This window comes from Podarcis raffonei, chromosome 15, assembly GCF_027172205.1.
Source record: "Podarcis raffonei isolate rPodRaf1 chromosome 15, rPodRaf1.pri, whole genome shotgun sequence".
Taxonomy (NCBI): domain Eukaryota; kingdom Metazoa; phylum Chordata; class Lepidosauria; order Squamata; family Lacertidae; genus Podarcis; species Podarcis raffonei.
The window spans coordinates 29,371,712-29,395,300 of record NC_070616.1 but is presented as its reverse complement, the minus strand read 5'-3'; the positions used below and the strand labels follow the sequence as shown (position 1 = coordinate 29,395,300).

Genomic DNA, 23,589 nt, shown 5'->3' with positions numbered 1-23,589 from the left:
GACAATAAGCAGCCAATATCTGATTCTCTTACCATTTTAATGAAATGATAATTTAGCCACTGGTATGATGGTTTCTGATGCTTTTCCAGGGTGATAGCTGAATTGTGTTAAAATGTTGTTGTTTTGTATTGCCGTTCTTGAATATTGTTGATGTTTATGTATTTTAAATTGCATTGTAAACACCTGGGAATAAATCTGTAAGCTTTTTAAGCACCGGCTCCGCACTCCTTTGCACACCTGTGGGATCCCTTATCCTTGCAGTCCCTGTTGAAGGAGCTTCCTGGGGTGTGTTTGTGTCTGGACTCCAGGGGGAGTCTAGAAGTGTAAGGGTTCTGATAGAAAACCTAACATTATTCCTACTTTGTTATTAGTCTTGGCTGCTTGTTGTCTATTTCAAGTGATGAAGCTCCACTGTGTATGTCATTTATATATAAGTTGTGTTCCTTGCTGTGACTTTGGCATTCTTTTATGGCCGCTCAGTTAGTTGGGATCCTGGGGACAGGAAGTGGGGGCAGTTGTTTTGGGCTGTCAGAAGCCCCTGGGCTGCAACCAGGAATCTTTGGATCTCTGAAGCTTTGGATTGGCTCCCAAATACCATTTAAAGACGCACACTCTCTTTATTTGTATTTAGCTAAGTCTTAACTATTGAGCTTTGTTTTTATTATTTATAGTTTTTAAAAAATATATATTTAGGGTGGTTTTCTTTTATTTCCTCCCTTTTATGCACTTAAACCAAAAAGTGATACATAAAGATTAGAAATCAGGAAACAGGGAAGAAGACTTATCCTTTGTGATGGAAGTTAATCCTTTAAGAGAGGAAAGTCTGCCAGGACTCTAGATGGATCTTGGGAGAATTATCATTTCTGCATAACTATTTGAATCATCTGAAAAACTTAATTAGTGAAAGGTTTGCATGCTATTATTATTATTAGCATTATAATTTATTACCCATTTTCATTACAGCTATTAAAACACAATGTTAAAAATAATTTAAAACAACTTAAAATTACAGAAATAATGCTTGTCCTAAAATGTACACCTCAGGTGTTAAAAGCCAGGATGAAGAGCCTCAGAAAATGGGGAAGTCTGAAGAAAATAATGCCAAAAGATATGAGAAGGGTGGGGAAAAGCCCTTCCCAACTGACACTTTCTGCAGGAAGGGACAGCACCTAAACTGGAGTCATGACTTGTGGGGGCTATAAAGCAGTGTAGCCTACTTATTCCCCATCTCTTTTCCTTGGGCTGCCTGGTTTCTGCTGTAGCACAGACCCGTATCTTAGCCCCAGCTTCTTAAGTAGGTAGGAAGCAGGCTCCCTGTTGCAATGCTGCTGCTACTGCAACGGCTGTTCTTTCTGGAGCTTCTCTGTCAGTTAGGTTCATTGCTGCTTCATCTAATATAGAAGGTGCTGCATTTTCCTCTTGGCTCCAGAAAGAGAAACAAAAAGCCAAGGTATGTTGAGGGAATGCTTTTACATTGAAACTGATAAATCCTCTAAGTGCTGGCACAATAAGATCCTTGTCTCATCCACCTGTTTCTCTGGTAACTTGGGCTGGCTTTCTTCAGCAAATCTATGGCCTGCTTAAACATGGAGTGCTTCTGGTCTGTCTGCAAAACTCAGCTTAGGCCATGTTGTTCTTCTAAAGCCTCCCAAAGCCTTACAGACTTGCAATCTCTTTTTCCATTTCTAACTTACTTGGGGGGTCAGCATGATATACACCCAACCATTTTGTAATCCCAATTGACTTTATTTTGCTGTTGGGTCACTCAGACAGGGTGGAGAGCCTTCTACAGTTGTCCTGTTTTAAAGCTTAAAGAACATAGCTAGGTGGGTTCCACTTTTGTCTCAGTTTTAAGAAGACACAACAGTCCCTGGGAGTGATTTGAGTTTTCGGGGGGGGGGGGGGAATCCTGTACAAATTACCTTGATTTGCATAAGGTGATTTGCATTAGAAAAAAAATCAGTTGGGGACTTCTGGTCAGCGCCAGCGACAAATGGCGGATTCCCTCTGAGCTCTGGAGGGAATCGGCTTCGCGGAGACTGGGTCTGGCTTTGAGATAAGGATTTGCTGAACAAATAATTTGAACTGGAGATACAAGAAGGGGAGGTATGAGGAGGTCAGGGAAATATGTCATTGAAAAATAAGTTGTGAAATCTATGTGTTTTTAATATTTTTTTATTTTTGCTTTTTTCTTTTTGTTTGTATAAAAATTGAAAACCTTAATAAATATTATTAAAAAAAGGGGGAAAAATCAGTTGGAATCAGAAAATTTTCTGATGCCCTAGAAACTAATCAAATTCATCATGTCTGTTTTACTTGTGTTTAGTAAGCAAAGCTAAAAATGTTGAAACTGTCAGTCTTGCCTAATATTTTGTTCACAGTTGGCATCTGTTCATTGTTAATAGTGAACTTATGAAACGGAAGAGTTTCTGTGGAAAAATAAAAGCACTGGGAATTTCTCCACCTTAAATCACTGGCTCCTGAGTCATCGTTCACTAGATTCCCACTGGAGATGCTTGTGGGTAGGGATGGAGGAATTGTCTCTTACAGAGCAAGGGAAGGGAAAGAAGGGAGACTCTTTTCAAGCCTGGTGACTTGAGTGGCTGCAGAAAAAGGCTTTGAGATCCAGGAGTGCAGCCTCCGTATACTCAGACCATGAAGCTCTTGACTAATTAGAAGAAAATTGCAGCTTCACCCAATCCACCGCTATGTTGGCTTCACCCAAGACAGGATTATATAAGGCCCCTTGAAAGTGAAAGAATCTGTCACATCAGACAGAAGCTGATGAATCTCCATTTTCATATTTTGTAAAAGAGGGTGTTCAGCCCTCTAACCGACTGCTGAGTGAATGGCACATTAAACTGTTATATGCAGAGCTAGCAGGGATGACTACTAGAATAAGAAACCAAAATGGCAAAATCTATAAAGAGGACTGGATGTTGTTTATGGAATATATGGGATAGTACTATAAGTAAACAATTTACCTAGCAGGATGGGAAGATTTTCAGCAGAGTAAGAAATAATAAAGTATATAAAAGTTGTTGCGATAGACAAGGTGAACTGAGAAAACATGGGCAAAGGGGGATAAAAGGAACCGTGGAAGGAAAGGTTAGGTCAAGGAATGTTTTCTGGGTTGGTTGTGGGGGTTTTTTGGGGTTGTTTTGTTTTGTTTTTGGTCTATTGTCTATTTCTCACCAGCTGATCAGATAGAAGGGAACTGACATGTTTGTGATGTTTTCATATATACACCACGGGCAGTGGGATAGTGCCATGGGGAAGCTGCTTCCCAAACAACTTGGTATAAATAAGAAGGGGGCAACTCTGGTGCACTTGTAATATACAAGCTTAAGAGAAAGAGTCTTTCCGAAAGGATCTCTGTGAGATAAGGTCATAGTATTTAACAACCTACACCAATGAAATCATGCAAAAACAATATAAAGGGGTTGTATATTACAGAGTTTAGGTGTGGGATGCTTACTGGTAAAGAAGAAAAATATCAAACTTTCACTTTGGGATCATTTTATACCCAGTAGAATAAGAAGAAGACTTATGCATAAAAATGATTATGTTCAAGCTGGTTGACAAGGCTCTCGAGGAAAGATTTCTATATGGTCTGGCCGAATGTTATGTCATAATTTATATAACAGTTTAAATATATGCCCTTACATTGCATTCTTCAATTGTTCAAACACCAATCCCATTCTTAATGTAGAAAACTGCAACTAGACTCAAGGTTCTGCTTCTTGGTGGCTGGCGATCAAAACAGAAAAGAGTTCAGTGGCTGAGCATGGAACAGTACCGCAGGCCAGAAATTCAGTGAGATGCGGTTGTGATCCAGAATTTGTTGCTTGGAGGGATTAAGATGAGTTGCTGAAATATGAAGGCACAAAGTGTTGTTGAAGTGTTTTGAGACAGAGCTGAGGACTGGGATACCCAGATTCCATCCCTAGGTAGTCTGGAATTGCTTTGCCTTTCTGCCTCCCCCTCTTCCTCCTTAAGTTGGACTCACAACAGCAGGAAATCATTGCAAAGAGTGGCTGGAGGATTTACAGCCTTTGATCTTTTTGAACTGCCTCCCTTGAAGCTCGTTAGAGCCCAACTTTGGCTTTCCAGCTGTTAGTCAAGGCTGCTGTTCCTTTCAGGATGCCTGGGACTGATGTGCTTGCTTTCTAGGAAGGGGGAAATGGAAGAATTGAAGCTTTGGTCACATGCCCAAACTTCTCTCCCTGCTTGCTTGTCCATGGATCTTTCTCCCAGCTTAGCAGCTACAAAGGCTACCCTTGTGCTTTGCAGAGCAGTCTCTGTTGATATTAACCAGCTGTAATTTCCAGCCTGCTTTGTAGAGGAAGCCTCAGCCGAACATTGTTTACTTCTTGCAGGGAGCCCCACGTGTCCAAGGGGAGTGGCTGGCAGAGGAGATATGATGAAGCTGCTGCTCTTTGCAGTGCTGTGTGCAAAATCAGGGCCTGTGAGTGATGCGCTTTCACCACAGCAATTCTCTTTACGCAGCTCTGCTTGATTCAGCTCAGATGCAGAGGCTGCAGCTGAATTTATCCTTCATGAAATATTCTGCTTTAGAGAAATCTGCAGGCATGTTGCCTGCTTTTCTGTACACATCCTACCCCTCCCTCCTGCCAATGCTAGTAAGAGAATTTGCTGCTTGACGTAATGCTGAAAAACAAGCCACCTCTTTGCAGTCCAGTGTTGTGAATTTTGAAGAAAGGCAGCCAAAAAGCAGCTGTTCCTCAAGTTGCTTTTCTAGAACTGACTTCCAGCAGATGACTCTCATCTTGAATCGGCTGTTCCTAGCTATGGCCTGGAGCACAGCTCTTCCCAGAATTAATGTTTCTTCCTATATCAAGTACACGTGTGTGTGTGTGTGTGTGTGTGTGTGTGGTATGTTTGTGCACATACACAGAGCTGTATTCTGGGAAATCCTTTAGGTGGCAATGGAATGATCTGCATTCCCTGGGAACAACAGATTGCAAGGGTGACCTGCTATAGTTAAACATGGAGAACTGGAAGCAACACCTGTAGTTCTGGGCAAAGCCAGGGTACTCCGTTTACCCCAAAAAAGTATGCTGAAGGGGTGAACACACAAAAATGAAGGCTGGTCCTCTGGATGACCTTGAGTTAAGTGATCACCATAGGCCTCCAGGCTTGCTAGATGTAAAGAGCTTGGAATACAGTGGTACCTCGGGTTAAGTACTTAATTCGTTCCAGAGGTCCGTTCTTAACCTGAAACTGTTCTTAACCTGAAGCACCACTTTAGCTAATGGGGCCTCCCGCTGCCGCCGCACCGCCAGAGCACGATTTCTGTTCTCATCCTGAAGCAAAGTTCTTAACCCGAGGTACTATTTCTGGGTTAGCGGAGTCTGTAACCTGAAGCATATGTAACCTGAGGTACCACTGTATGAGTCAAAGGCTGCCACAGGTGCCTCCTCCTCTCTTTCTTTCATTGGGGGTGTAGTTCCAGCCCTCCTCCTGTCAGACCTAGCAGGCAGGAATGGCACTTCCAGTTTAGGCTATCCTGGTCCTGATACCATAGTGGCTTCTTTCTGCTTGAGGTAGAGGGGATCCTCCTGCCACTTCACCCTGTGCATGGTGTTCTGCTTGGAATGGTTGCCAGCGGTGAACTCTTCCCATCCAGTTTGAATCCTGCAGTTGATTCTTCCATTAAGGTTTATGGGGCAAGTAAAATGCCTGCAACTGGGAACACACATGAGCAGAGCCAGCAAGGTTTGTCAGCCGCCTCATTTGTCCCAAAGCACACCTCTTTCCATTCAGATAATTGAACAGTTGCCACTTCCTGCTTAGGGAGCTACACTTGGGGGAAGTAGGATCCTTGTCACAGTTGGTACAGGGATTTCCCTGCTATGCTGACCTTGGGTGGCCTATCTCATTTTTGGCAGTGTTTAATGTCACAGGCAAGTAGAGGAGTTCCCCCACCCCTGAAATATGGAAGAACTAGCACCTGCAGGATGGGATGGCTGGTGTCCTTTTAGCTTCAGGTTAAGGCCACAAGAATTGGATCTGGCATAATAGTAACTGGCAGTCATTCAGATGCTCCTGGGAACCCACATGCAAGGAGCAGCTCCACCCCCTCCATCATAATTGTTTCTCAGCATCTGGCATCCAGGGACTCAGAGGTCCCATTTTAGCCATCCTGACTAGTAGCTATTGATAAGCCTTCCCTTCTCAATGAGTTTGTATGATCCTTTTTAGGATATGGCCAACACCGTACCTTGTGGCTGTGAGTTTGATCATTTAGTTCTGTGCTGGTGAGCAGAAGTGGTTACTGTAGAAGAGGAGTGTGGCTGCCATGTGGTCCATCCAGCAGAAGTGGCCATAGGCCAGTGATCGTCAGATAGCCTTTCCAGAGAGGGCAGCCTCAGTCTGGTGCTTTTCAGTTTCATTCATGCGTTTTCATGTCCTGCCCTTCAGTCCTAGATTTTATCCAGCATTTCCCTTGTGGTTTGTAAGACACAGTTTCATTATCATATATAGCTGAGTTCGCATTAAGAACACAAAAAGAGCCCTGCAGCTGGATCAGACCAAAGGCTCATCTAGAAAATCAATTCTCACAGGGGCCAACTAGATTCTTATGCGAAGTCCATCAGGAAGCAGGACATAAGCACAGCAGCAGCACACTCCCTTCTTCAGCTGCCCAGACACTAGTATTCAAAAGTATGCTGATTCCTATACTGGAACTAGTCTACAGCCATCATGACTAGTAGCCACTGATAGCCTTACATTGGTGGTACTCTAGCAACCCCCCCCCATGGGGCTTGTTACTACTTATTTTCATCCTCCACTTACCTGGGACCAAGCAATCAGCATTGCTGTAGATATTTCTAGTCTATTAAACTGCCTCTCTCTCTCTTTTGCAGGATGAGCAGTTCATAGGCTTTGGTTCAGATGATGAGGCCAAAGGACAAAGTCCCACCAAATCTCCCACAGGTATGTTCAGTTTGCTGCTGTCTTGTCAGGTTCATGGGAGTTTTTTCTTAAAACGGTCTACATGGGCCTGGTCTGAAGACTGCACTAGTGCCGCAAACCATTGAGGTAACGCATGTTATCTCTCTCCACCTTATCGGTAGGGATGTGACTAAGCTCTGCTACAGGGATGGGGGGGCCTTTGGCTTGCAAGGATTGATGGGTTGAGTACTTAAATAGGTGTCAAATCAAGTGCATATTGTATAATACCTCTCATTTGTCTTTAACATGAGCAACGTTTTAAAAGTAAACAATCCAACAATACATAGTGGGCTTTCAATTTGGTTAATCCTGAATACTATCCTTAGTCTACATTTTTGGAAAGAAACAAGTGGAACTGACCAACAAATCTCCAGAGCTACTAGCTTTCATGGTAGGGAAAACTTAAGTACTTTAACAGTCAACTGGAGAGAAATCCTTTTCCTGTAGCAGAAGCTATTGGTTCCAGCAGTTAACAAGCATTATGTATAATGCTTGTTTAAATACTTTTGTTTTCTTTGTTTTCAATAGCCTGTTTGCATACCGTGTGACTTTGAAATGCACACACTTATTCCCATCTTGCAGAGAAGCTGAATGTGCACTTTCTTTCCCCTTCCTTCACTTTACCTGCAGCCTCAGTCAAGCCTAGCGCACGCAAACCTCGTGGGAGACCCCGAAACAGCTCAGACCGAAGTTCAGTTGTGCTCTCAGAGTCCTCACCTGTGTCCTCACCTTCAAGCAAACCAGAACCCATCTCCATGGAAAAATTAAAGAGGAAAGAATTGAAAAGTGCAGAAAAGCGACGAGGGAGGCCTCCTGCACTTAGCAGTGTGAAGTTCAAGATCACCCGCAAAGAGGTCATTCCAGATGCTCAGAAAGGAGGCAAGGAGGAAAAAGAGAATCTAAAGAAAATAAAGCGAGCACCTTCCACTACATTTCAGCATGCTGCAAAAATTAAGAAACTAAGAGCAGGAAAACTCTCTCCACTGAAGTCTAAATTCAAATCTGGAAAGCTCCAGATTGGAAGAAAAGGGGTTCAGATTGTACGCAGGAGAGGAAGGCCACCATCTTCCGATCGCTTGAAGACTGCACCAGCTCTAGTTGTGAGTTCTCCGTTAGAGAAGGCCCAGAAGGTGCGAAAGGAGAAAGATGGAATCTCGCCCCTGTCGAAGGATGAGAAGCCAGCTGTGAGGCAGAGCCCCCGCAGGCCTGTGAGGATCATCCCTTCCTCCAAGAGGACGGATGCCACGATTGCCAAGCAACTCTTGCAGAGGGCTAAAAAGGGGGCCCAGAAGAAGATCGAGAAAGAAGCAGCAAAGCTTCAAGGCCGGAAGGGGAGGACGCAGCTCAAAAACATCCGGCAGTTCATTATGCCAGTGGTGAGTGCGATCTCTTCGCGGATCATTAAAACTCCCAAGCGCTTCATTGAAGATGAAGACTATGATCCACCAATCAAAATAGCCCGTCCGGAATCCACACCAAATAGCCGCTTCAGTGCTCCCTCTTGTGGGTCCAGTGAGAAGTCTAGCGGCGCCTCTCAGCACTCCTCTCAGGTGTCTTCAGATTCCTCACGGTCCAGCAGTCCCAGTGTTGACACATCCACAGATTCTCAGGCCTCTGAAGAGATGCAGGCCTTATCTGAAGAACGCAGCAATACTCCAGAAGTTCACCCTCCGTTGCCCACATCCCCTTCCCCTGATAACGAGAGTGGCGAGAGGAGGAGGAGGAGGTTTTCTATGGCAGAGAGAAATTTTGTGCCCAAAGCAGCTAAAAAACTGCCCAGCCTCCAAAGTGTGTCCCAGCAGCAGCAGTCATCGTCTTCCTCTCCTCCACCACCGCTTCTCACTCCACCGCCACCGCTCCAGCCAGCTGCCGGCATTTCAGACCATGCCCCTTGGCTTATGCCCCCCACCATCCCTTTGGCATCGCCCTTTCTGCCCTCCTCAGCTGCTCCCATGCAAGAAAAGCGGAAGTCGATTCTTCGAGAGCCAACATTCCGTTGGACCTCTCTAAAGCACTCTAGGTCCGAACCCCAGTACTTTTCCTCAGCCAAGTATGCCAAAGAAGGTCTTATCCGCAAGCCCATCTTTGATAACTTCAGGCCTCCTCCGCTGACCCCTGAGGATGTCGGCTTTGCCTCTGGGTTTTCAACGCCTGGAGCTGCAGCTCCAGCCCGCTTGTTTTCTCCTCTTCACTCTGGAACAAGATTTGACCTACACAAAAGGAGCCCCTTGCTACGAGCTCCAAGGTTCACCCCAAGTGAGGCCCACTCACGCATCTTTGAGTCTGTAACTTTGCCTTCTTCAGTTAGTCGATCGGCAGCAGGAAGCACTGCAGCAGCATCCTCTTCGAAGAAGCGGAAGAAGAGAGGGTTCAGCCCAATTCGATCAGAACCCAGATCTCCTTCGCACTCCATGAGGACGAGAAGTGGAAGACTAAGCACCTCTGACCTGTCCACTCTCACTCCATCCTCATCAGTTTCTTCCTCGCTGACAAGCATTCCTGTGGGTTCCCTTACCACCAGTGCCTTAAACTCCACTTTTACTTTTCCTTCCCATTCTCTCTCCCATCCTGGAGAGTCGGCAGAGAAAAGCCAGAGACCGAGGAAGCAGGCAAGCATTCCGGCTGAGCCTTTCTCATCCGGGAGCCCCACTCCCCTCTTTCCATGGTTCACACCAAGTCCCCAAACGGAGAGGGGCAAGAACAGAGACAAAGCCTCCAGTGAGGAACCATCCAAAGATAAAGAAAGTGACAAAGGTCTTGAGAAGGAGAAGAGCAGAGAGAGGGATAGAGAGAGGGAGAAAGAGAATAAGCGGGAGTCCAGGAAAGAGAAAAGGAAAAAGGCTCCAGAGATTCAGAGCAGCTCAACTTTGTTCCCACTGACTCGAGTTTCCAAAGGAAAAGTTGTCCGTGAAGATGTAGCCATTTCCTCTTCTGCCAAAAAAACTGCAGGCCGGAAGAAATCAGCGACTGCTGATCCAGCAGCAGATGTGCCTGCTGTGGTTCTTGTAGACTCAGCAGCAGCCATCATCAAGACCAAACTGCCCAAGAAAGGCCGAGGGGGGTTAGAGAAATCCAGTCTGGAACTTGGATTGGCTGCTCCTTCCATGGAAAAGGAAGAATCCCTGCGTCTCCCAGCTGCTGCTTCAGTCAACATTGTGAAACATTCCTCCATTAGCTCAGTGCTGGCTCATGCAGACAAACTTCCAATGACTGACAAGAGGGTGGCCAGCCTCCTCAAGAAAGCAAAAGCCCAGCTGTATAAGATTGAGAAGAGCAAGTCCCTGAAGCAGGTGGATCAGCCAAAAGGACAGGTATTTACCCCCAAAGTAGTGGTTTGGAAAAGAGGTAGCACACGAAGGGAAATAACTATGACAATAGAAGGCCATGCGGTGCCTGGCTGGCACCATGAGAGGGAGGCCAAAGCTCTTGGCATAAGTGGCCTGAGTAGGGTGCAGTGTCTCAGGTTTCTAGGTCCCTGTAAGCAAACCAGAGCGTGACCTCAGATCATCATTTAGCTGCCTCTGCTTTGGAGTCACAGTTCCTACTGAGGTGTCTTTTTGAAGCTTCCTGTTGCCTTGATATCATGTCTTGCCCATCCCAAGGGAAAGCAATGGCGCCTTCCTTTTTGAATTACTGGTGAGAGCTTTCTCACTGCAGCCTTTTACCTTCATGCTGTATTGTTTTTAACACTCGTTTGGGAGCCGCCCAGAGTGGCTGGGGAAACTCAGATGGGCGGGGTATAAATAATAAATTATTATTATTATTATTCATGCTTCTACTTACCTTTTACCAAAGACAATCTCAACCCACCCTGGCCAGACATATACACACACGCACATACAAACAAATACACAACAGCCAAGGGATGGCAGTTACCAGATGTCTCCCCAAAGCTGTTGCACTTTTCTAACAGGTGTAGGATTTGGTGGGCTTTTGGTCACGCATGAGGTACATAACTAGCTGTTTGATGCATTTTATGTAAGTAGTGGCAGGAATTGTTCCTTTCTTTGCAAGTCTTAGCCTTAGTTAAGTATTTTTACACTTAAAAGGTTACTGTTCATTGGGGGGGGGGGAACTACTTTTGATTTCTGCTGTGTCCTCCATTTGAAAACACATTTAGAGAAGGTTCAGAGATCTTTAACCTTCTGCTGGACAAACTGCTTTTTGCTTTTGAACTTGAATCGCTCCCTGTGGGATGGTTGATTGTGTCTTAACAGCCTTTTCCTGTGTTCTTGCCCTGCTTGGAATTTAGGGTCAAGAGAGTGATTCTTCAGAGACCTCCGTGCGAGGGCCACGCATAAAGCATGTTTGCAGAAGGGCAGCTGTAGCACTAGGCCGCAAGCGAGCCGTCTTTCCAGATGACATGCCCACTCTGAGTGCCTTACCATGGGAAGAACGAGAGAAGATACTGTCTTCCATGGGGAACGATGGTAAGTGTCTGAATTTATGCTGAAGGGTGCTGTTTTCTCCAAGGGTGCATCAGTGGCAGGGGAAGGTATGCGAGGCTGTAGGATGAAGGAGTTGTGTTTCTAGGAAATCTGGATGGGCCCCGCTGTGAAGCTGTTCTGAGAAACCAGCAATGGCCAGCAAAGTCAGTTCTGTTGAGGACTCACTTCTCCTTTATTGATTGCTGAATTAATAGCTGGTCTTTCATTTCACAGACAAGTCCTCGGTTGCAGGTTCAGAAGATGCCGAGCCCCTTGCACCTCCCATCAAACCTATCAAGCCAGTTACCAGAAACAAGGCCCCCCAGGAGCCCCCTGTGAAGAAAGGCCGGCGGTCAAGGCGCTGTGGGCAGTGCCCAGGCTGCCAGGTCCCAGAGGACTGTGGTGTCTGCACAAATTGCCTGGATAAGCCAAAGTTTGGTGGGCGGAACATCAAGAAGCAGTGCTGCAAGTAAGTGTGTGGGTGTGAAGCCTGCCCCTGCCCTCCCGTTGCTCTGTGAATAACGCCCTCTGTTGTTGGTTTGTGGTGCTTCTACCCTGTCTTCCTATAAAAGATTTAGCCAGAGGAAGATCCTTTCACTTGCATCAAAGAAGAGCTAAGGAGCAGAATACTAGTGACTTTGTCATCCTCTGAGTTTGGCTGCTGCCTTTCCTTCCTCTTGGAGTTCAAAGTAGCAGTTGGGGGCTCTCAAGAGAATGGCAGGGAAATGGACAGGGTTGGGTGGGGCAGTGGAGAGATCTACCTCCTCTTTTCTTCAGCCTTTTCAGGTTTTGGGTTTACCCTGCTGTGTAGTCTGCTGAACGTGAAAACGAAAGTGTAGTGTGGAGAGGTGATCCCTTGGCTGAATATGTGCCACAGCATGCTTCCTCTGAGCAGCCTTCCTCACAGTGGCTTGGCCAAACCTCAGAGCAAGGTTTCAGGTCTTAAACAAAGAGGGACAACAGTTATCTTCTTCGCATCTTGAAAGTAAGGCTTTTTGAAGATGCTTCAAAAGTAGTTGCTTTTCGGCATAGCAGAAAGGCTGACATAGCAGAGCTGGTGCTGCTGGGGCGATCTTTCTCATCCTTTTAGCCAGATTGGTCTGCCATTGATCTCAAACAGAACTTTGGCATGGCTCCAAAGCAGATATCTTTCCAGCCTGAGACAGTACCTTTTTGTAGGGACCTCACTTGAGATGCAGCAGCCTGTAACATGCCTGGGAATCCAAAGGCTTGTTTGTGTTGGGTGATGCATCTTGCCATCTCCTTCCTTTATTCCCCCCTAGGATGAGGAAGTGTCAGAATTTGCAGTGGATGCCATCAAAAGCCTATCTCCAGAAGCAAGCCAAAGGTAGGTGCCTTTTTTCCCTTATTTTTATTGTGATGGGGGGAGAAAGGCATAGTTAACAGCTGCAGAGTCTTTGCTTCAGCCTCAGCTCCATCTAGGCAGTGAGGCCGTGGGCAGGCTGGCGTATCCTCCTTAGGCACCACCCTCCCCTCTGGCCGTCGGTCACTTGGGGGAGGCCAGTGCCATAGGCTGCGCTATCAGTCATTGCATCTGAGGTGCTGCTTTTGCTTTACAGCTGTGAAAAAGAAAGAGAAGAAATCCAAGTCCAGTGAAAAGAAAGAGATCCATGCTGGGAAGAGCCAGCCAGAGGCTGGACAGAAAGCAGCTGCTCCTCAGCTCACCTTGGCGAAAGAGGATCATGCCTCCAAAAGGGGCAGTGAACCTGCCCGGAAGCCCAGTGAGGAGAAGAGTGAGGAGGGCCCACCACCACTGACTCCGCCTCCCCCAGACACCAAGCAGGCCCCTCCCCCTGCAGCCCGGAAGGCTGGCAAGCAGCAGGCACCGCCCCCCACGCAGGTGCCTCCCACCCCACCGCCTAGTACAGGCCCACCAAAAAAGGAAGCCCCCAAAACCATCCCTGCTGAGCCCAAGAAGAAGGCAACTCCACCACCAGAAGTGGGTAGGTATTCAATTGCAGCAAAGGTAGTTGTTAGCTGCCTCTGCAAAGTCAAGCAGTCCACCTCTGGACTTCATGGAAGAGATGTGAACACATCTGCTGTACTAATTGGGCTCTTAAGTGGGTCAGGAAAGAGCAGCCTTGGACACACCTGGGCAGGTTAGCAAGTGTGTGGCGAGCTGCAGGAAATCCTATAGTGCCCACTCCTCCCTAACAAATTGGAATTGCTAGTTCACTGTGTTTTGTTTTCAGCTTTCCACAACAGTGTCTTAAGAGGTTGCTGTTGTCTCCTTAAGTCCCCAAATTCTGTTTGACTGCTAGAAGCAATTCTTGGCTTTTAACAAACTGCATTTGTACTTTTCCTAGGGATCGAGCAAAGCAGACAGAAGAAAATAACTCCTCGTCCAAGCTTACCAGTGAAACAGAAGCCAAAAGAAAAGGTAACCTGCAAGTTGCTCTATGTCTCCAGTGAACAGAAAGAGCTTTTTTCATAGTTGGTTCCTTGCATGTAGCTCTCCTGGCTTTTAGAGAGCCCATGAAGACAGCACAAGTTGAGGATGCCCTTTGGTACAAGTTCTGACCCTGTGATGGCACCACCTACAGATGGGCTGCTTTTACAGTGGCTCTAGGCTCTTAGGGGTCCTTTTGCTTGACTCTCCAAAGTTCAGGTTGGTGTGCAGATGATGATGCTTCTCACTATGGTTTTTTTTTTCCTTCTCTCCGCACCCCGCCCCCCTCCGCCAATAGTTTGTGCATGGAATGGCCTTCCCCTCCAGAAAAGACAAGGCCGTGCACCTTTTAACACTAATAGATTCCAATTCATGTTTGGGGGTGGATACCTACTGGATTGAGTTTGCTTTCAAAACAAGACTGACCAGTTCAAAATTTCAGATTTTGCTTTCCATTTTCTGAAACCCCTGTTGCTCTTTGCTTTGCAAAATGTGAAAGAAGAGAGTCCTCCTTAGATTCCAGCCCATAACTAACTGCATATATATTGAATGTTGGTTTTCCTTCTGCTGCTTGAGCAAAGAAAATGCCATTTTTTTGCCCTCTTTCACCAGGAGAGACCACCCCCAGTCAGCAAGCCAGATAATGGTACCCTCAACCTGTTGAGCACTTTATCAAATGGGAACAGCTCCAAACAGAAACCCCTCATAGATGGAGTCCACAGGATCCGAGTAGACTTCAAGGTAACAGGGTGGTTTGGGGAGGTGCCCCTGCCTTTCTCCGCCAGAAACCTGGCCTTGGGGGTTTGTGGGATGTGGCGACATCTCTTTCTACAAAGACCTGTTCTGGTGAAAGTTGTTTAGTTTTCTGTAGAGCCTGTTGCTTCTTAAGATAGCACACAGGAGGATGAGAAAGAGTGATGAATACAAAAGGGAATACCAGCAGTTTCCGTAAACCGAGGCAGCCTCCTGAGGCTCTTAATGCCCAAGGAGAGTCTTTATTGTTAGCAACAGCATTAGTTAGGCAGTACATCGGCATGCATATACTGCTGCCACGTGCCCTTTAGAAGATGTCTAGGTATGTATCACTGGCGTGGAGAGAACCGAGGTTAAGTAACTCCATCCAGCACATTCCTTTGTATGTAACAAAATCTTTGACAAACAAAACATTTTCATAGTGATGTGTACAGGATCTTCCTGCTTTGCTCCAGTTCTTGTCATTTCCACCACCCCTGGGCCTGGTATAAGGATAATTCCCTTTCCATGTTCTTCCTTTTGTGTTTTTTAGGAGGACTGTGAGGCTGAGAACGTTTGGGAAATGGGCGGTTTGGGTATCCTGACCTCTGTCCCGATAACTCCCAGGGTGGTCTGCTTCCTCTGTGCCAGCAGTGGGCATGTGGAGGTAAGGGTGAGGTCCCACAGGGACAGTCCACACCAAGCTGTTTGGTGTATGTGTGTGTGTGATATTATTTCAGCTATCTAAAACTAAAGTAAATCTGAAGCTGGAATTGAATCCTGATAAAGGCCATCAGTTAGAGCTGCAGCTTCAACTACCATTTGAAATGCTGCTTTACCTGCCTCTCAAAGCAGGAGGTGTGGTGTCAGATAAGCACTTATGTCTCTAGGCACCAGTTGACCTTTTGTAGCTTCACTAATACATGCTGCTCTTGCAGAGGGGCTCTGGAGATAAAACAGCCCACAGACAAATGGTGCAGAACTTGGTGGTGGAAGAGGGCTCTCTAAGCCTCTTTGAAGCAACTGTTATGTGAAACTGGGGGCCAAACCATGAGGGTGGGGTGACCAAAGACTTTCTCCTCCTCCTCCCTCTCCCTCTGGAACCAGCCATCTGGGGCAAGCTGGTGGGCAAATAGTTGAAGTGCACAACTGCTGCAGGATGCGGCTGACCTGCTGACTTGCCCCTTCCCTTGTAGTTTGTGTATTGCCAGGTGTGCTGTGAGCCTTTCCACAAGTTCTGTTTGGAGGACAGTGAGCGCCCCCTGGAGGACCAGTTGGAAAACTGGTGCTGTCGTCGCTGCAAGTTCTGCCATGTGTGTGGGAGGCAGCATCAGGCCACCAAGGTAGTCGGAGTCCCTTGATGAGTTTGCCTGTCTCCTTTTGTCCCTCTGGAATGTGGGGTTTGTGGCATCGCAAGGGATGGCCGCCGGGGATGCTCAGTTTCCCCAACACAGCTTCCTTATGTTGAACTAGGAGTCATCAAATGTCTAAAGCAGAGCTTTCCAAACTTTTCATGTTGGTGACACACTTTTTAGACATACATTATTTTGCAACATAGTAATTCAATTTTACTAGCAAACTGGAGGTTAAAAAATCCCCTTTCTAGCCCCGGGAAAAGTATGGGGAGTGCTCGTACAACACACCTACACACTGCAGCTGATACACTAATGTGTCATGACACACAGTTTGGAAAGCTCTGGTCTAAAGCAACTACTGGAGCGTCTAGGCTTGACTTGCTGCTGTTTTTCATGTTTCCATAGCAGTTGCTGGAGTGTAACAAGTGCCGAAACAGCTATCACCCAGAGTGCCTGGGACCAAATTATCCAACAAAACCTACGAAGAAAAAGAAGGTTTGGGTGAGTTCTGTTGCATCCTGGGGACACTTGTAAGGCAGGGATACCTTCCCCTCTTATTATAATCAGACTGCCAGGTGTCTTAGCCTGATGTTGAAAGTGGTCCATTGTTTACAAGGATATGCAATAAAATCGGTCTGAATCATAAACTGCTGGATATGGCAACCCCATCAACTGGCCATTGCAAAAGAGGCAGGCTGAGGCATGGTTTTCTGTTCCATGGCTCACCTGTAGAGGGAAGCATCTTTGGTGCCTGCTATGACTGAATCCTCTGATCCCAGAGAGAGGCTGTGCAGCCCTTTATTCCTTGTCTGTCTTTCCAGATCTGCACGAAATGTGTCCGCTGCAAGAGCTGTGGAGCGACAACGCCAGGCAAAGGGTGGGATGCCCAATGGTCTCACGACTTCTCTCTGTGTCACGATTGTGCCAAACTCTTCGCTAAAGGTGTGGAGAGACTGGGTGCATGATAGGTCTGGTCTGCTGCGGAAGTATGCTGTATCATGCTGAATGGCCTGGGAAATGCTGGCAGCTGCAGTTCCATGTGCAGATGCAGCCCTTGCTTTGCTAAATTCCAGTACTTCCTCTAGGGAAGCGGGGGACGGCAGCAGGGAGCTGAAAGGGGGCAAGTATAGTACCTGCTGCTGGCTGTTAACAGTGGCAGTGACTGATAGCCATCCTTTCCCTTTGTGTGGAGTCACCTGACCGCTAGCCAGCCCTGAGTGTTTGGCTTTGTATACTGATGGTGGGAGATCTGGACCGCCTATCTGTTTTGCTTCTAGGGAACTTCTGCCCCGTCTGTGACAAATGCTACGATGACGATGACTATGAGAGCAAAATGATGCAGTGTGGGAAATGTGACCGCTGGGTCCACTCCAAGTGTGAAAACCTCTCCGGTGAGGACTGCTTCCAACCCTACATATATGGAGGAGTAGGATGAACATTTACAACTAGGAACCTTGTGCTTGAGATCCTTTTTGCAATTTCATCTTGGTCTAATGGGTGGGTTGTTTCTTCTTAGACTAGGGTGCAGAAGCCAAGGAGGTGAATATCCTGAGCTAATCGTGCTTAGCTGTGGACTTCGGAACCCAGCTTTGCAGGCAGCAGTTGTGCTGTGGGTTCCTGAGAGTGTGCAGAGAGACACTCTCCCTGTTGAATCACTTCCCAAGGCAGGCATTGGAATCCCTACAGCTGAGCCCCTTTGCACAATGTAACCGCCTACCACGCTGCCAGATTCCCCACAGATCTGACACTTTTACCCTCCCGAGGCTTGCCCTCTGCCCCTAATCTTGCCCTGTCTACCTCCAGATGAGATGTACGAGATCCTCTCCAACCTGCCGGAGAGTGTGGCTTACACCTGCATTAACTGCACAGAACAACCTCCTGCTGAATGGCGGCTAGCACTGGAGAAAGAGCTGCAGCTTTCTTTGAAGCAGGTTCTAACAGCCCTACTAAATTCCAGGACATCCAGCCATTTGCTGCGTTATAGACAGGTGGGCCTCCCTCTCCTTCTATGAACCATACAAATGTACCTCAATTCTGGCTGTTCAGAGTGGTGCTGTTGGACTTGAAAGCACAATATTCTTCCTAGTGTTTCTAGAAGAAAAGCAGCATTAGAAATGCAGTGGCAGGTGGGGGGGGGGAGGAAGTGGGGAGAGGGAGAGAGGGTGACAAGCCAAAGGTTCCAACCAAATGTTTGATATTCTGTCTTGTAATGGATATCATAGAGAAACCCATAACATGAGCAGAACCCATATGGCAACTTCTACCACTCTGCCTTGCTAATTGCCAGCATGTGTGAGAGAGTATGTTCCGGGCAGGAGGGGGTCCATAGGAACATCTGTATCTGCCTAACCTGAGTCAGGTCATTGGTCAAGCTTGCACAGCACTGGCTGCCCTTCTCTGTGGCCTCACTTGTGGCCCTTGCTCCATATCAACCGGGAAGGACCCTCCGTAAGAGCCATTCACTGTGGACCTCTCCTTGTGTTTGTTCCTTAAAGCAGTTTTTGCCTAGAGTTTTACATGCATGATGTGAAGAATTACTACCTTGCCTGTGTCTTGACTGCTAACTGTCATTTTGGGCCTTGAAAACAAATACTTCCCCCTTTCGTGCTTTCTGCACCACTCAAGGCTGTATAAACTTCCATCACACCCCTTCTGCTGTTTTTGTTTCCCCTAAGCCTTTTTTCCAACCAAGTAGACTATAGCCAGAAAAGGCCTGCAGGGCTCTGCCTCCAAGGGTTTCATCATTCATGCATTAGATGTGGATGTCTGTGTCTAGAGCTCTGCTGGGTATTACCAAGGTTCCAGCTCACATAGAGGCATTTCCCCTGCAGATACTCTCACCTATGGTGTGAATGTGAGGGCCAAACTTGGTGACCTGGGATGCAGTGCAGCCCCTTCCAAGACATGTTGCCCCCTCCCACAATTCAGACATAACAGAATTCTGTTATGCTGTACTTTTCTGCACCTCCTTTCTGTCAACTAGATCCTTGTGCTCAGGTAGTGCTTGCAGGCTTCCCAAAGGCATCTGGTTGGCCACCATCAGAACAGAATGTTGGACTAGATGGGACTATTGGCCTGATCCTGCAGGCTCTTTTGCTCTTAACTTCTATCCACAGACTTACTAATGAAATGCTTTGTGCTGGGCTCAGAAACTGTTGTACTCTCTTACCGTTGTGACTCCAGGCGGCCAAACCCCCCGACTTAAATCCTGAGACGGAAGAGAGCGTCCCATCCCGAAGTTCCCCAGAAGGCCCAGACCCTCCTGTGCTCACTGAAGTCAGTAAGCAAGAAGAACAGCAGCTGCTGGACCTGGAAGGAGTGAAAAGAAAAATGGAGCAAGGAGGCTACATTTCTGTGGTGCGTTAACAATTAAGTCAGCATCCCCTTCTTGCTTTCATCATAGCTTCCATGAGGAGAAGGAAATGATGGGATATACAAATCAATTTGCTGTTGTGAACTGCATTGAGGTGGTCCTAAAATGCTACGTTTTTGCTATAAATTCCCCCCTTGTGCCTTGAAGGTGCATGGATGTTTTGGCCACGCTACAGTGTTTTATGTTGGCCATGCTGCTCTTCTGAAACACAGGCAGGGAATAAAAAGGAGTTCAGAAACTGAAAAGGAAAAGGTGAACTTCTGCCACTTGATGTTCAGCACCCATGGGTGGGGAAGAGGGGTGGATAAAGTATATCACAGAGCAGGATAGGAAGCTGATTTCTGTGTGTGTCCATCTTGCAGCTGGAGTTTAGTGATGATATTGTAAAGATAATCCAAGCAGCCATTAATGCTGACGGAGGGCAGCCAGAACTTAAGAAGGCCAACAGCATGGTGAAGTCCTTCTTTATTCGGGTAAGCCAAGCTGCATCTTATTTTCAATAAATTGGCAACTGGTGCACTGAAGTTGCATCTTTAATACTCCCCAAGGAGCCCATATTTCTGTCCAAGCTACTGTGTGGCTGTCTGTGAAACAAATTAGGATCTTGTCTGGGCAGACCTTTAAGTTCATAATAAATTATTCCTGACTGTAAATTTGCAGAGATCTTGGACAGTAGACTTCTTCAAGTGTTTAGTGTTGAGTCCTGTAAAGCATTTCTAATACATTTGTGGGTGTTTTGTTTGTTTTTAAGCAAATGGAACGCGTTTTTCCATGGTTCAGTGTAAAGAAATCAAGATTTTGGGAACCTAATAAAGTTACAACCAAGTAAGTAACTTGTTCCACTTCCAGCACTCACTTGCTGCAATTGACCTGCCTGTTTCAGCCAAAGGTGGTGCCAGCGCTCTTGCCCCTTGGAAAGAAGATCAGAATTAAATTTCCAGATGGGCCTCTCCTGCTTCTCAAAGCAACTGGCTGCAATTAGTTCCTGATCTAGAAAGTAGAAGTGGGTTGTGGTCCTTCTTGTACCAATCTGTGTCTTAGTCCTGCCCCTTGCCCTGCAGAGACAGCTTTGCAGTGAATGAGGGAGCTTTACCTGCCTAAGGGCTATAGTTGGGGCCTCCTAGGTGCAACCAAGTCTGATGCTACCTTTTGTTCATTTCTAGCAGTGGGATGCTGCCTAATGCTGTCTTGCCGCCATCACTCGACCATAACTACGCACAGTGGCAGGAGCGTGAAGAAAACAGTTGTGCTCAACAACCTCCTCTTATGAAGAAAATCATTCCAGCACCAAAACCCAAAGGTCCTGGAGAGCCAGACTCCCCAACTCCACTGCATCCTTCTACACCACCTATATCCAGTGAGAAACTGAGCCTTTTTGTCTGGGGGAAGTGCTAGGGAATGAGGGTGACACTGGGGGAGGCAGGCTTTAGACCCTGGGGAAAGTCTGGGCCAGCCAGAGTTGGGTACAGAGAGGCTCTTTGCCTTACCCACCATCTGCCAGGACTTCGAAGTCTGAACCAAGCCTCTTTCTCTGCCTCCCCCTTACATCTGCATGGTTGGTTAAATTGTGTTTTATTTTAAAGTGAAGTAAAACCTTTTCAATTCAAGCGAGCAGCTAAAACTGTTTGCTGCTCTGGGCATTTGCAAGCTACTTTATTCTCCAGTAAACAGTTCCCAGCCCACATTTTCTTCCAAGCAGTGTTTCTCAGGAGTGATCAGTCCTTTCTCTCTCTCTCTCTCTCTTTCTCTTTCTCTCTCTGTTCTGAGGTTCTGACAGAAGCTTGGAGGACAGCCCAGAACTTACCCCTCCTCCAGATGTGGAGGATAACCGGCAGTGTGCACTTTGCTTGAAGTATGGCGATGATGGTGGGAATGTAAGTGGCTCTGTCAAGAATGTGTGTTGTGAGCTGTAGAGAGTTTGCCTTCTGGTTCTAGTTAAGGTTGAAAGGCAGGCTTGATCCTTGTTGCACACTCAGTCCAGCTGAGGCGGACTAATATTACCTTTCTTAAAAAAACAAAAGCAGGTTACTATCTTAGTGAATTGTGGAAATGCTGTGGGCATAATCTAGCTGATAACAGCAAAGCATTTTACAAAGCTCCTTGTGATATTTTGATTAGCAAACTCTGTAAATGGGGACAGGTGATAATATCAGGTGGTTTCACAGCTAGTTAGAAAAGTGCCCTGTTAAGAGACACTTTTCAGTGGTTCCTCATGAAACTGGAGAGATGTTTTGAGTGGAGTGCTGCAGGCTTCTGTTCTGGGCCTGGCATTCTTCCAACAATCAATGACTTTTGGTGGGAACTGGAAATCTGATAAGGATTTAAATATTGGATGAGGGCATAGAGGGAATCCTTACCAGAGTTCCAAATGGTACTGGGCTTTGAGGGACAGCTAGGACCCCAGAAGACAGAAGGGAAAATAGGCAGAACCCAACAAAAGAAATTCAGTAGAGACAAATGCAAAGTTCTGAACAAGTGTGGGAGGAATCAGATGCACAAGGATAGAATGGGCAATACATGGCCCGGCAGAAGTGTATGTGAAAAGTATCTCAGGACTGTAGCTTATCACAAGCAGAACACAAGTCAGGGGTGTGATGTGGCTGCAGTGAGATCTTAGTCCACATTAACAGAGCCATCATCACATCACAAGAAGGAATAACTGACTTTATTCTGCAGTAGTCAGACCTCATCTGGAGTACTATGTTCATTTCTAGCACCACATATTAAGGAGGATGTAGACAAATTGGGATGGGATCAGAGGAAGATCGTAAAGATGGTCAGAAGTATGGAAGACAAGTCCATAACTGGAACCAGTTATGCTTAGCTGAGCGAAGAGAAGACTGAGGTGGAACCTAATAGCACTCTACAAATCCTTGAATGGGCTGTGTCACATGCAAGAGTTCGCAAAGGCTTGTTCTCCATGACTCCAGGGGTCAAAGGGTTATATCTCTTAGACTTAAGTTACAGGAGGGTAGATTTGGATTGAACGATAGAGGAAATTTCTTGACAGTAAGAGCAGCTGGACAATGGAGGGGTGGTGAAATACTCCCCCTCTAGAGGTCTTTGAGCAGAGGCTGGAGAGCCCTCTGTCTGCTGGGGATGCAAAGGGTGGTATAAAAATTAATAAATCATAATAATAACCTAGCACTGGGTGTTCTGTTCTGAGCAGAGGGTTGGACTAGACAGCTGCAAAGACCCTTTAAATGGTCTGATTCCATGAGCCACCTTTATGTTTGCCAGCTTTTATTTCACTGTGGCTGCTGCAACATGTGCCCAGCAGTTGTGGGGTGGGGAGTGCACTTGACTGATCTCTGAGTGTATCTGGTGGCCTTCTGCTTTCTTGCAGGATGCTGGCCGTCTCCTCTACATCGGCCAGAATGAGTGGACCCATGTGAACTGTGCCCTGTGGTCAGCTGAAGTTTTTGAAGATGACGATGGCTCCCTGAAGAATGTGCACGTGGCAGTGATCAGAGGGAAACAGCTGGTGAGTAGGAACAGGTTGGGCTCAGGAGTCTGTCCAGGAATGAGGATTTACATTTCAAAAGCAGCTAAAATGTTTCTCTTCTGCTGTTACAACGGCAAAGAATAATATTGGAAAGCCCACAGCATGTCTCCATGGAGAGAGAGCTCATATTTGACGTTAATGGCCCAACTTTAAAAAGAGCAAAAGCCTCACATGATTCTCCACAGTTGAAGTAATGGGCTTCACAGGATGTTGTATCTGAAAAAGACAGAGATCCTTGAATTCAGCTTCCAGCAGTTCCAGACTGCAAAGAATCAAAAGCACTGGTTGCTTGGACATTCACAAGCAGCTCTATTATAGTAGCATGTGAACCAGATCATCACCTGGCTTCTGCAGCCGATAGATGTGAGCAAGTGCCCACGTCTCCTTGTAATGATTAGGAAGGGGTGTCTTCTGTGGACTCTCACTGGCCTGAAGTGTAGGAAGTCACAATCACAGGTGGCCAGCTTGGGCTGCTGTCCTGCAACTGCCAGCAGTTGCGGCTAGTGGCTGTGGCAGCTTTTTCGTGTTCTTAATCAATCACTGATCCCTTTTGCATGCTCAGAAATTTCTCTAAACTGTTAAAAAACACACCTTTCTTCTGAATTGGAATTAAATTGGGAAGTCCAGACAATGTGTGAGTTTGTAAATGAACAACAATGAAAAAAGGCTGCACTCAGATTACTAACAGGTTGTTTTGGACAAGATGAATTGTGTTTGCTAAATGAGTGGTGGAACAGCAGCAGTTCTGTTGCTTTCTCTTTGTTGGCAACCTGATATGCATGTCATAGATAATCATATTAGGGGTGTTG

General features: G+C 46.5%; 1 protein-coding gene across 2 annotated transcripts in view; it reads left to right on the top strand.

Moving 5' to 3' along the window:
- The window catches only part of KMT2A (lysine methyltransferase 2A), a 46,967-nt gene that overhangs the window by 6,920 nt on the left and 16,458 nt on the right, over positions 1-23,589 (top strand). For both annotated transcript variants that reach the window (XM_053367837.1, XM_053367838.1), the window contains exons 2-21: positions 6,891-6,960; positions 7,609-10,289; positions 11,231-11,408; positions 11,640-11,874; positions 12,689-12,753; positions 12,986-13,369; positions 13,733-13,806; positions 14,428-14,556; positions 15,101-15,214; positions 15,744-15,890; positions 16,308-16,403; positions 16,724-16,844; positions 17,180-17,293; positions 17,706-17,890; positions 19,086-19,259; positions 19,638-19,748; positions 20,027-20,100; positions 20,439-20,632; positions 21,043-21,149; positions 22,622-22,759. In XM_053367837.1, coding sequence (XP_053223812.1) covers positions 6,891-6,960; positions 7,609-10,289; positions 11,231-11,408; positions 11,640-11,874; positions 12,689-12,753; positions 12,986-13,369; positions 13,733-13,806; positions 14,428-14,556; positions 15,101-15,214; positions 15,744-15,890; positions 16,308-16,403; positions 16,724-16,844; positions 17,180-17,293; positions 17,706-17,890; positions 19,086-19,259; positions 19,638-19,748; positions 20,027-20,100; positions 20,439-20,632; positions 21,043-21,149; positions 22,622-22,759 — 5,391 coding nt within the window. The remainder of the gene's footprint in view (positions 1-6,890; positions 6,961-7,608; positions 10,290-11,230; positions 11,409-11,639; positions 11,875-12,688; positions 12,754-12,985; positions 13,370-13,732; positions 13,807-14,427; positions 14,557-15,100; positions 15,215-15,743; positions 15,891-16,307; positions 16,404-16,723; positions 16,845-17,179; positions 17,294-17,705; positions 17,891-19,085; positions 19,260-19,637; positions 19,749-20,026; positions 20,101-20,438; positions 20,633-21,042; positions 21,150-22,621; positions 22,760-23,589) is intronic.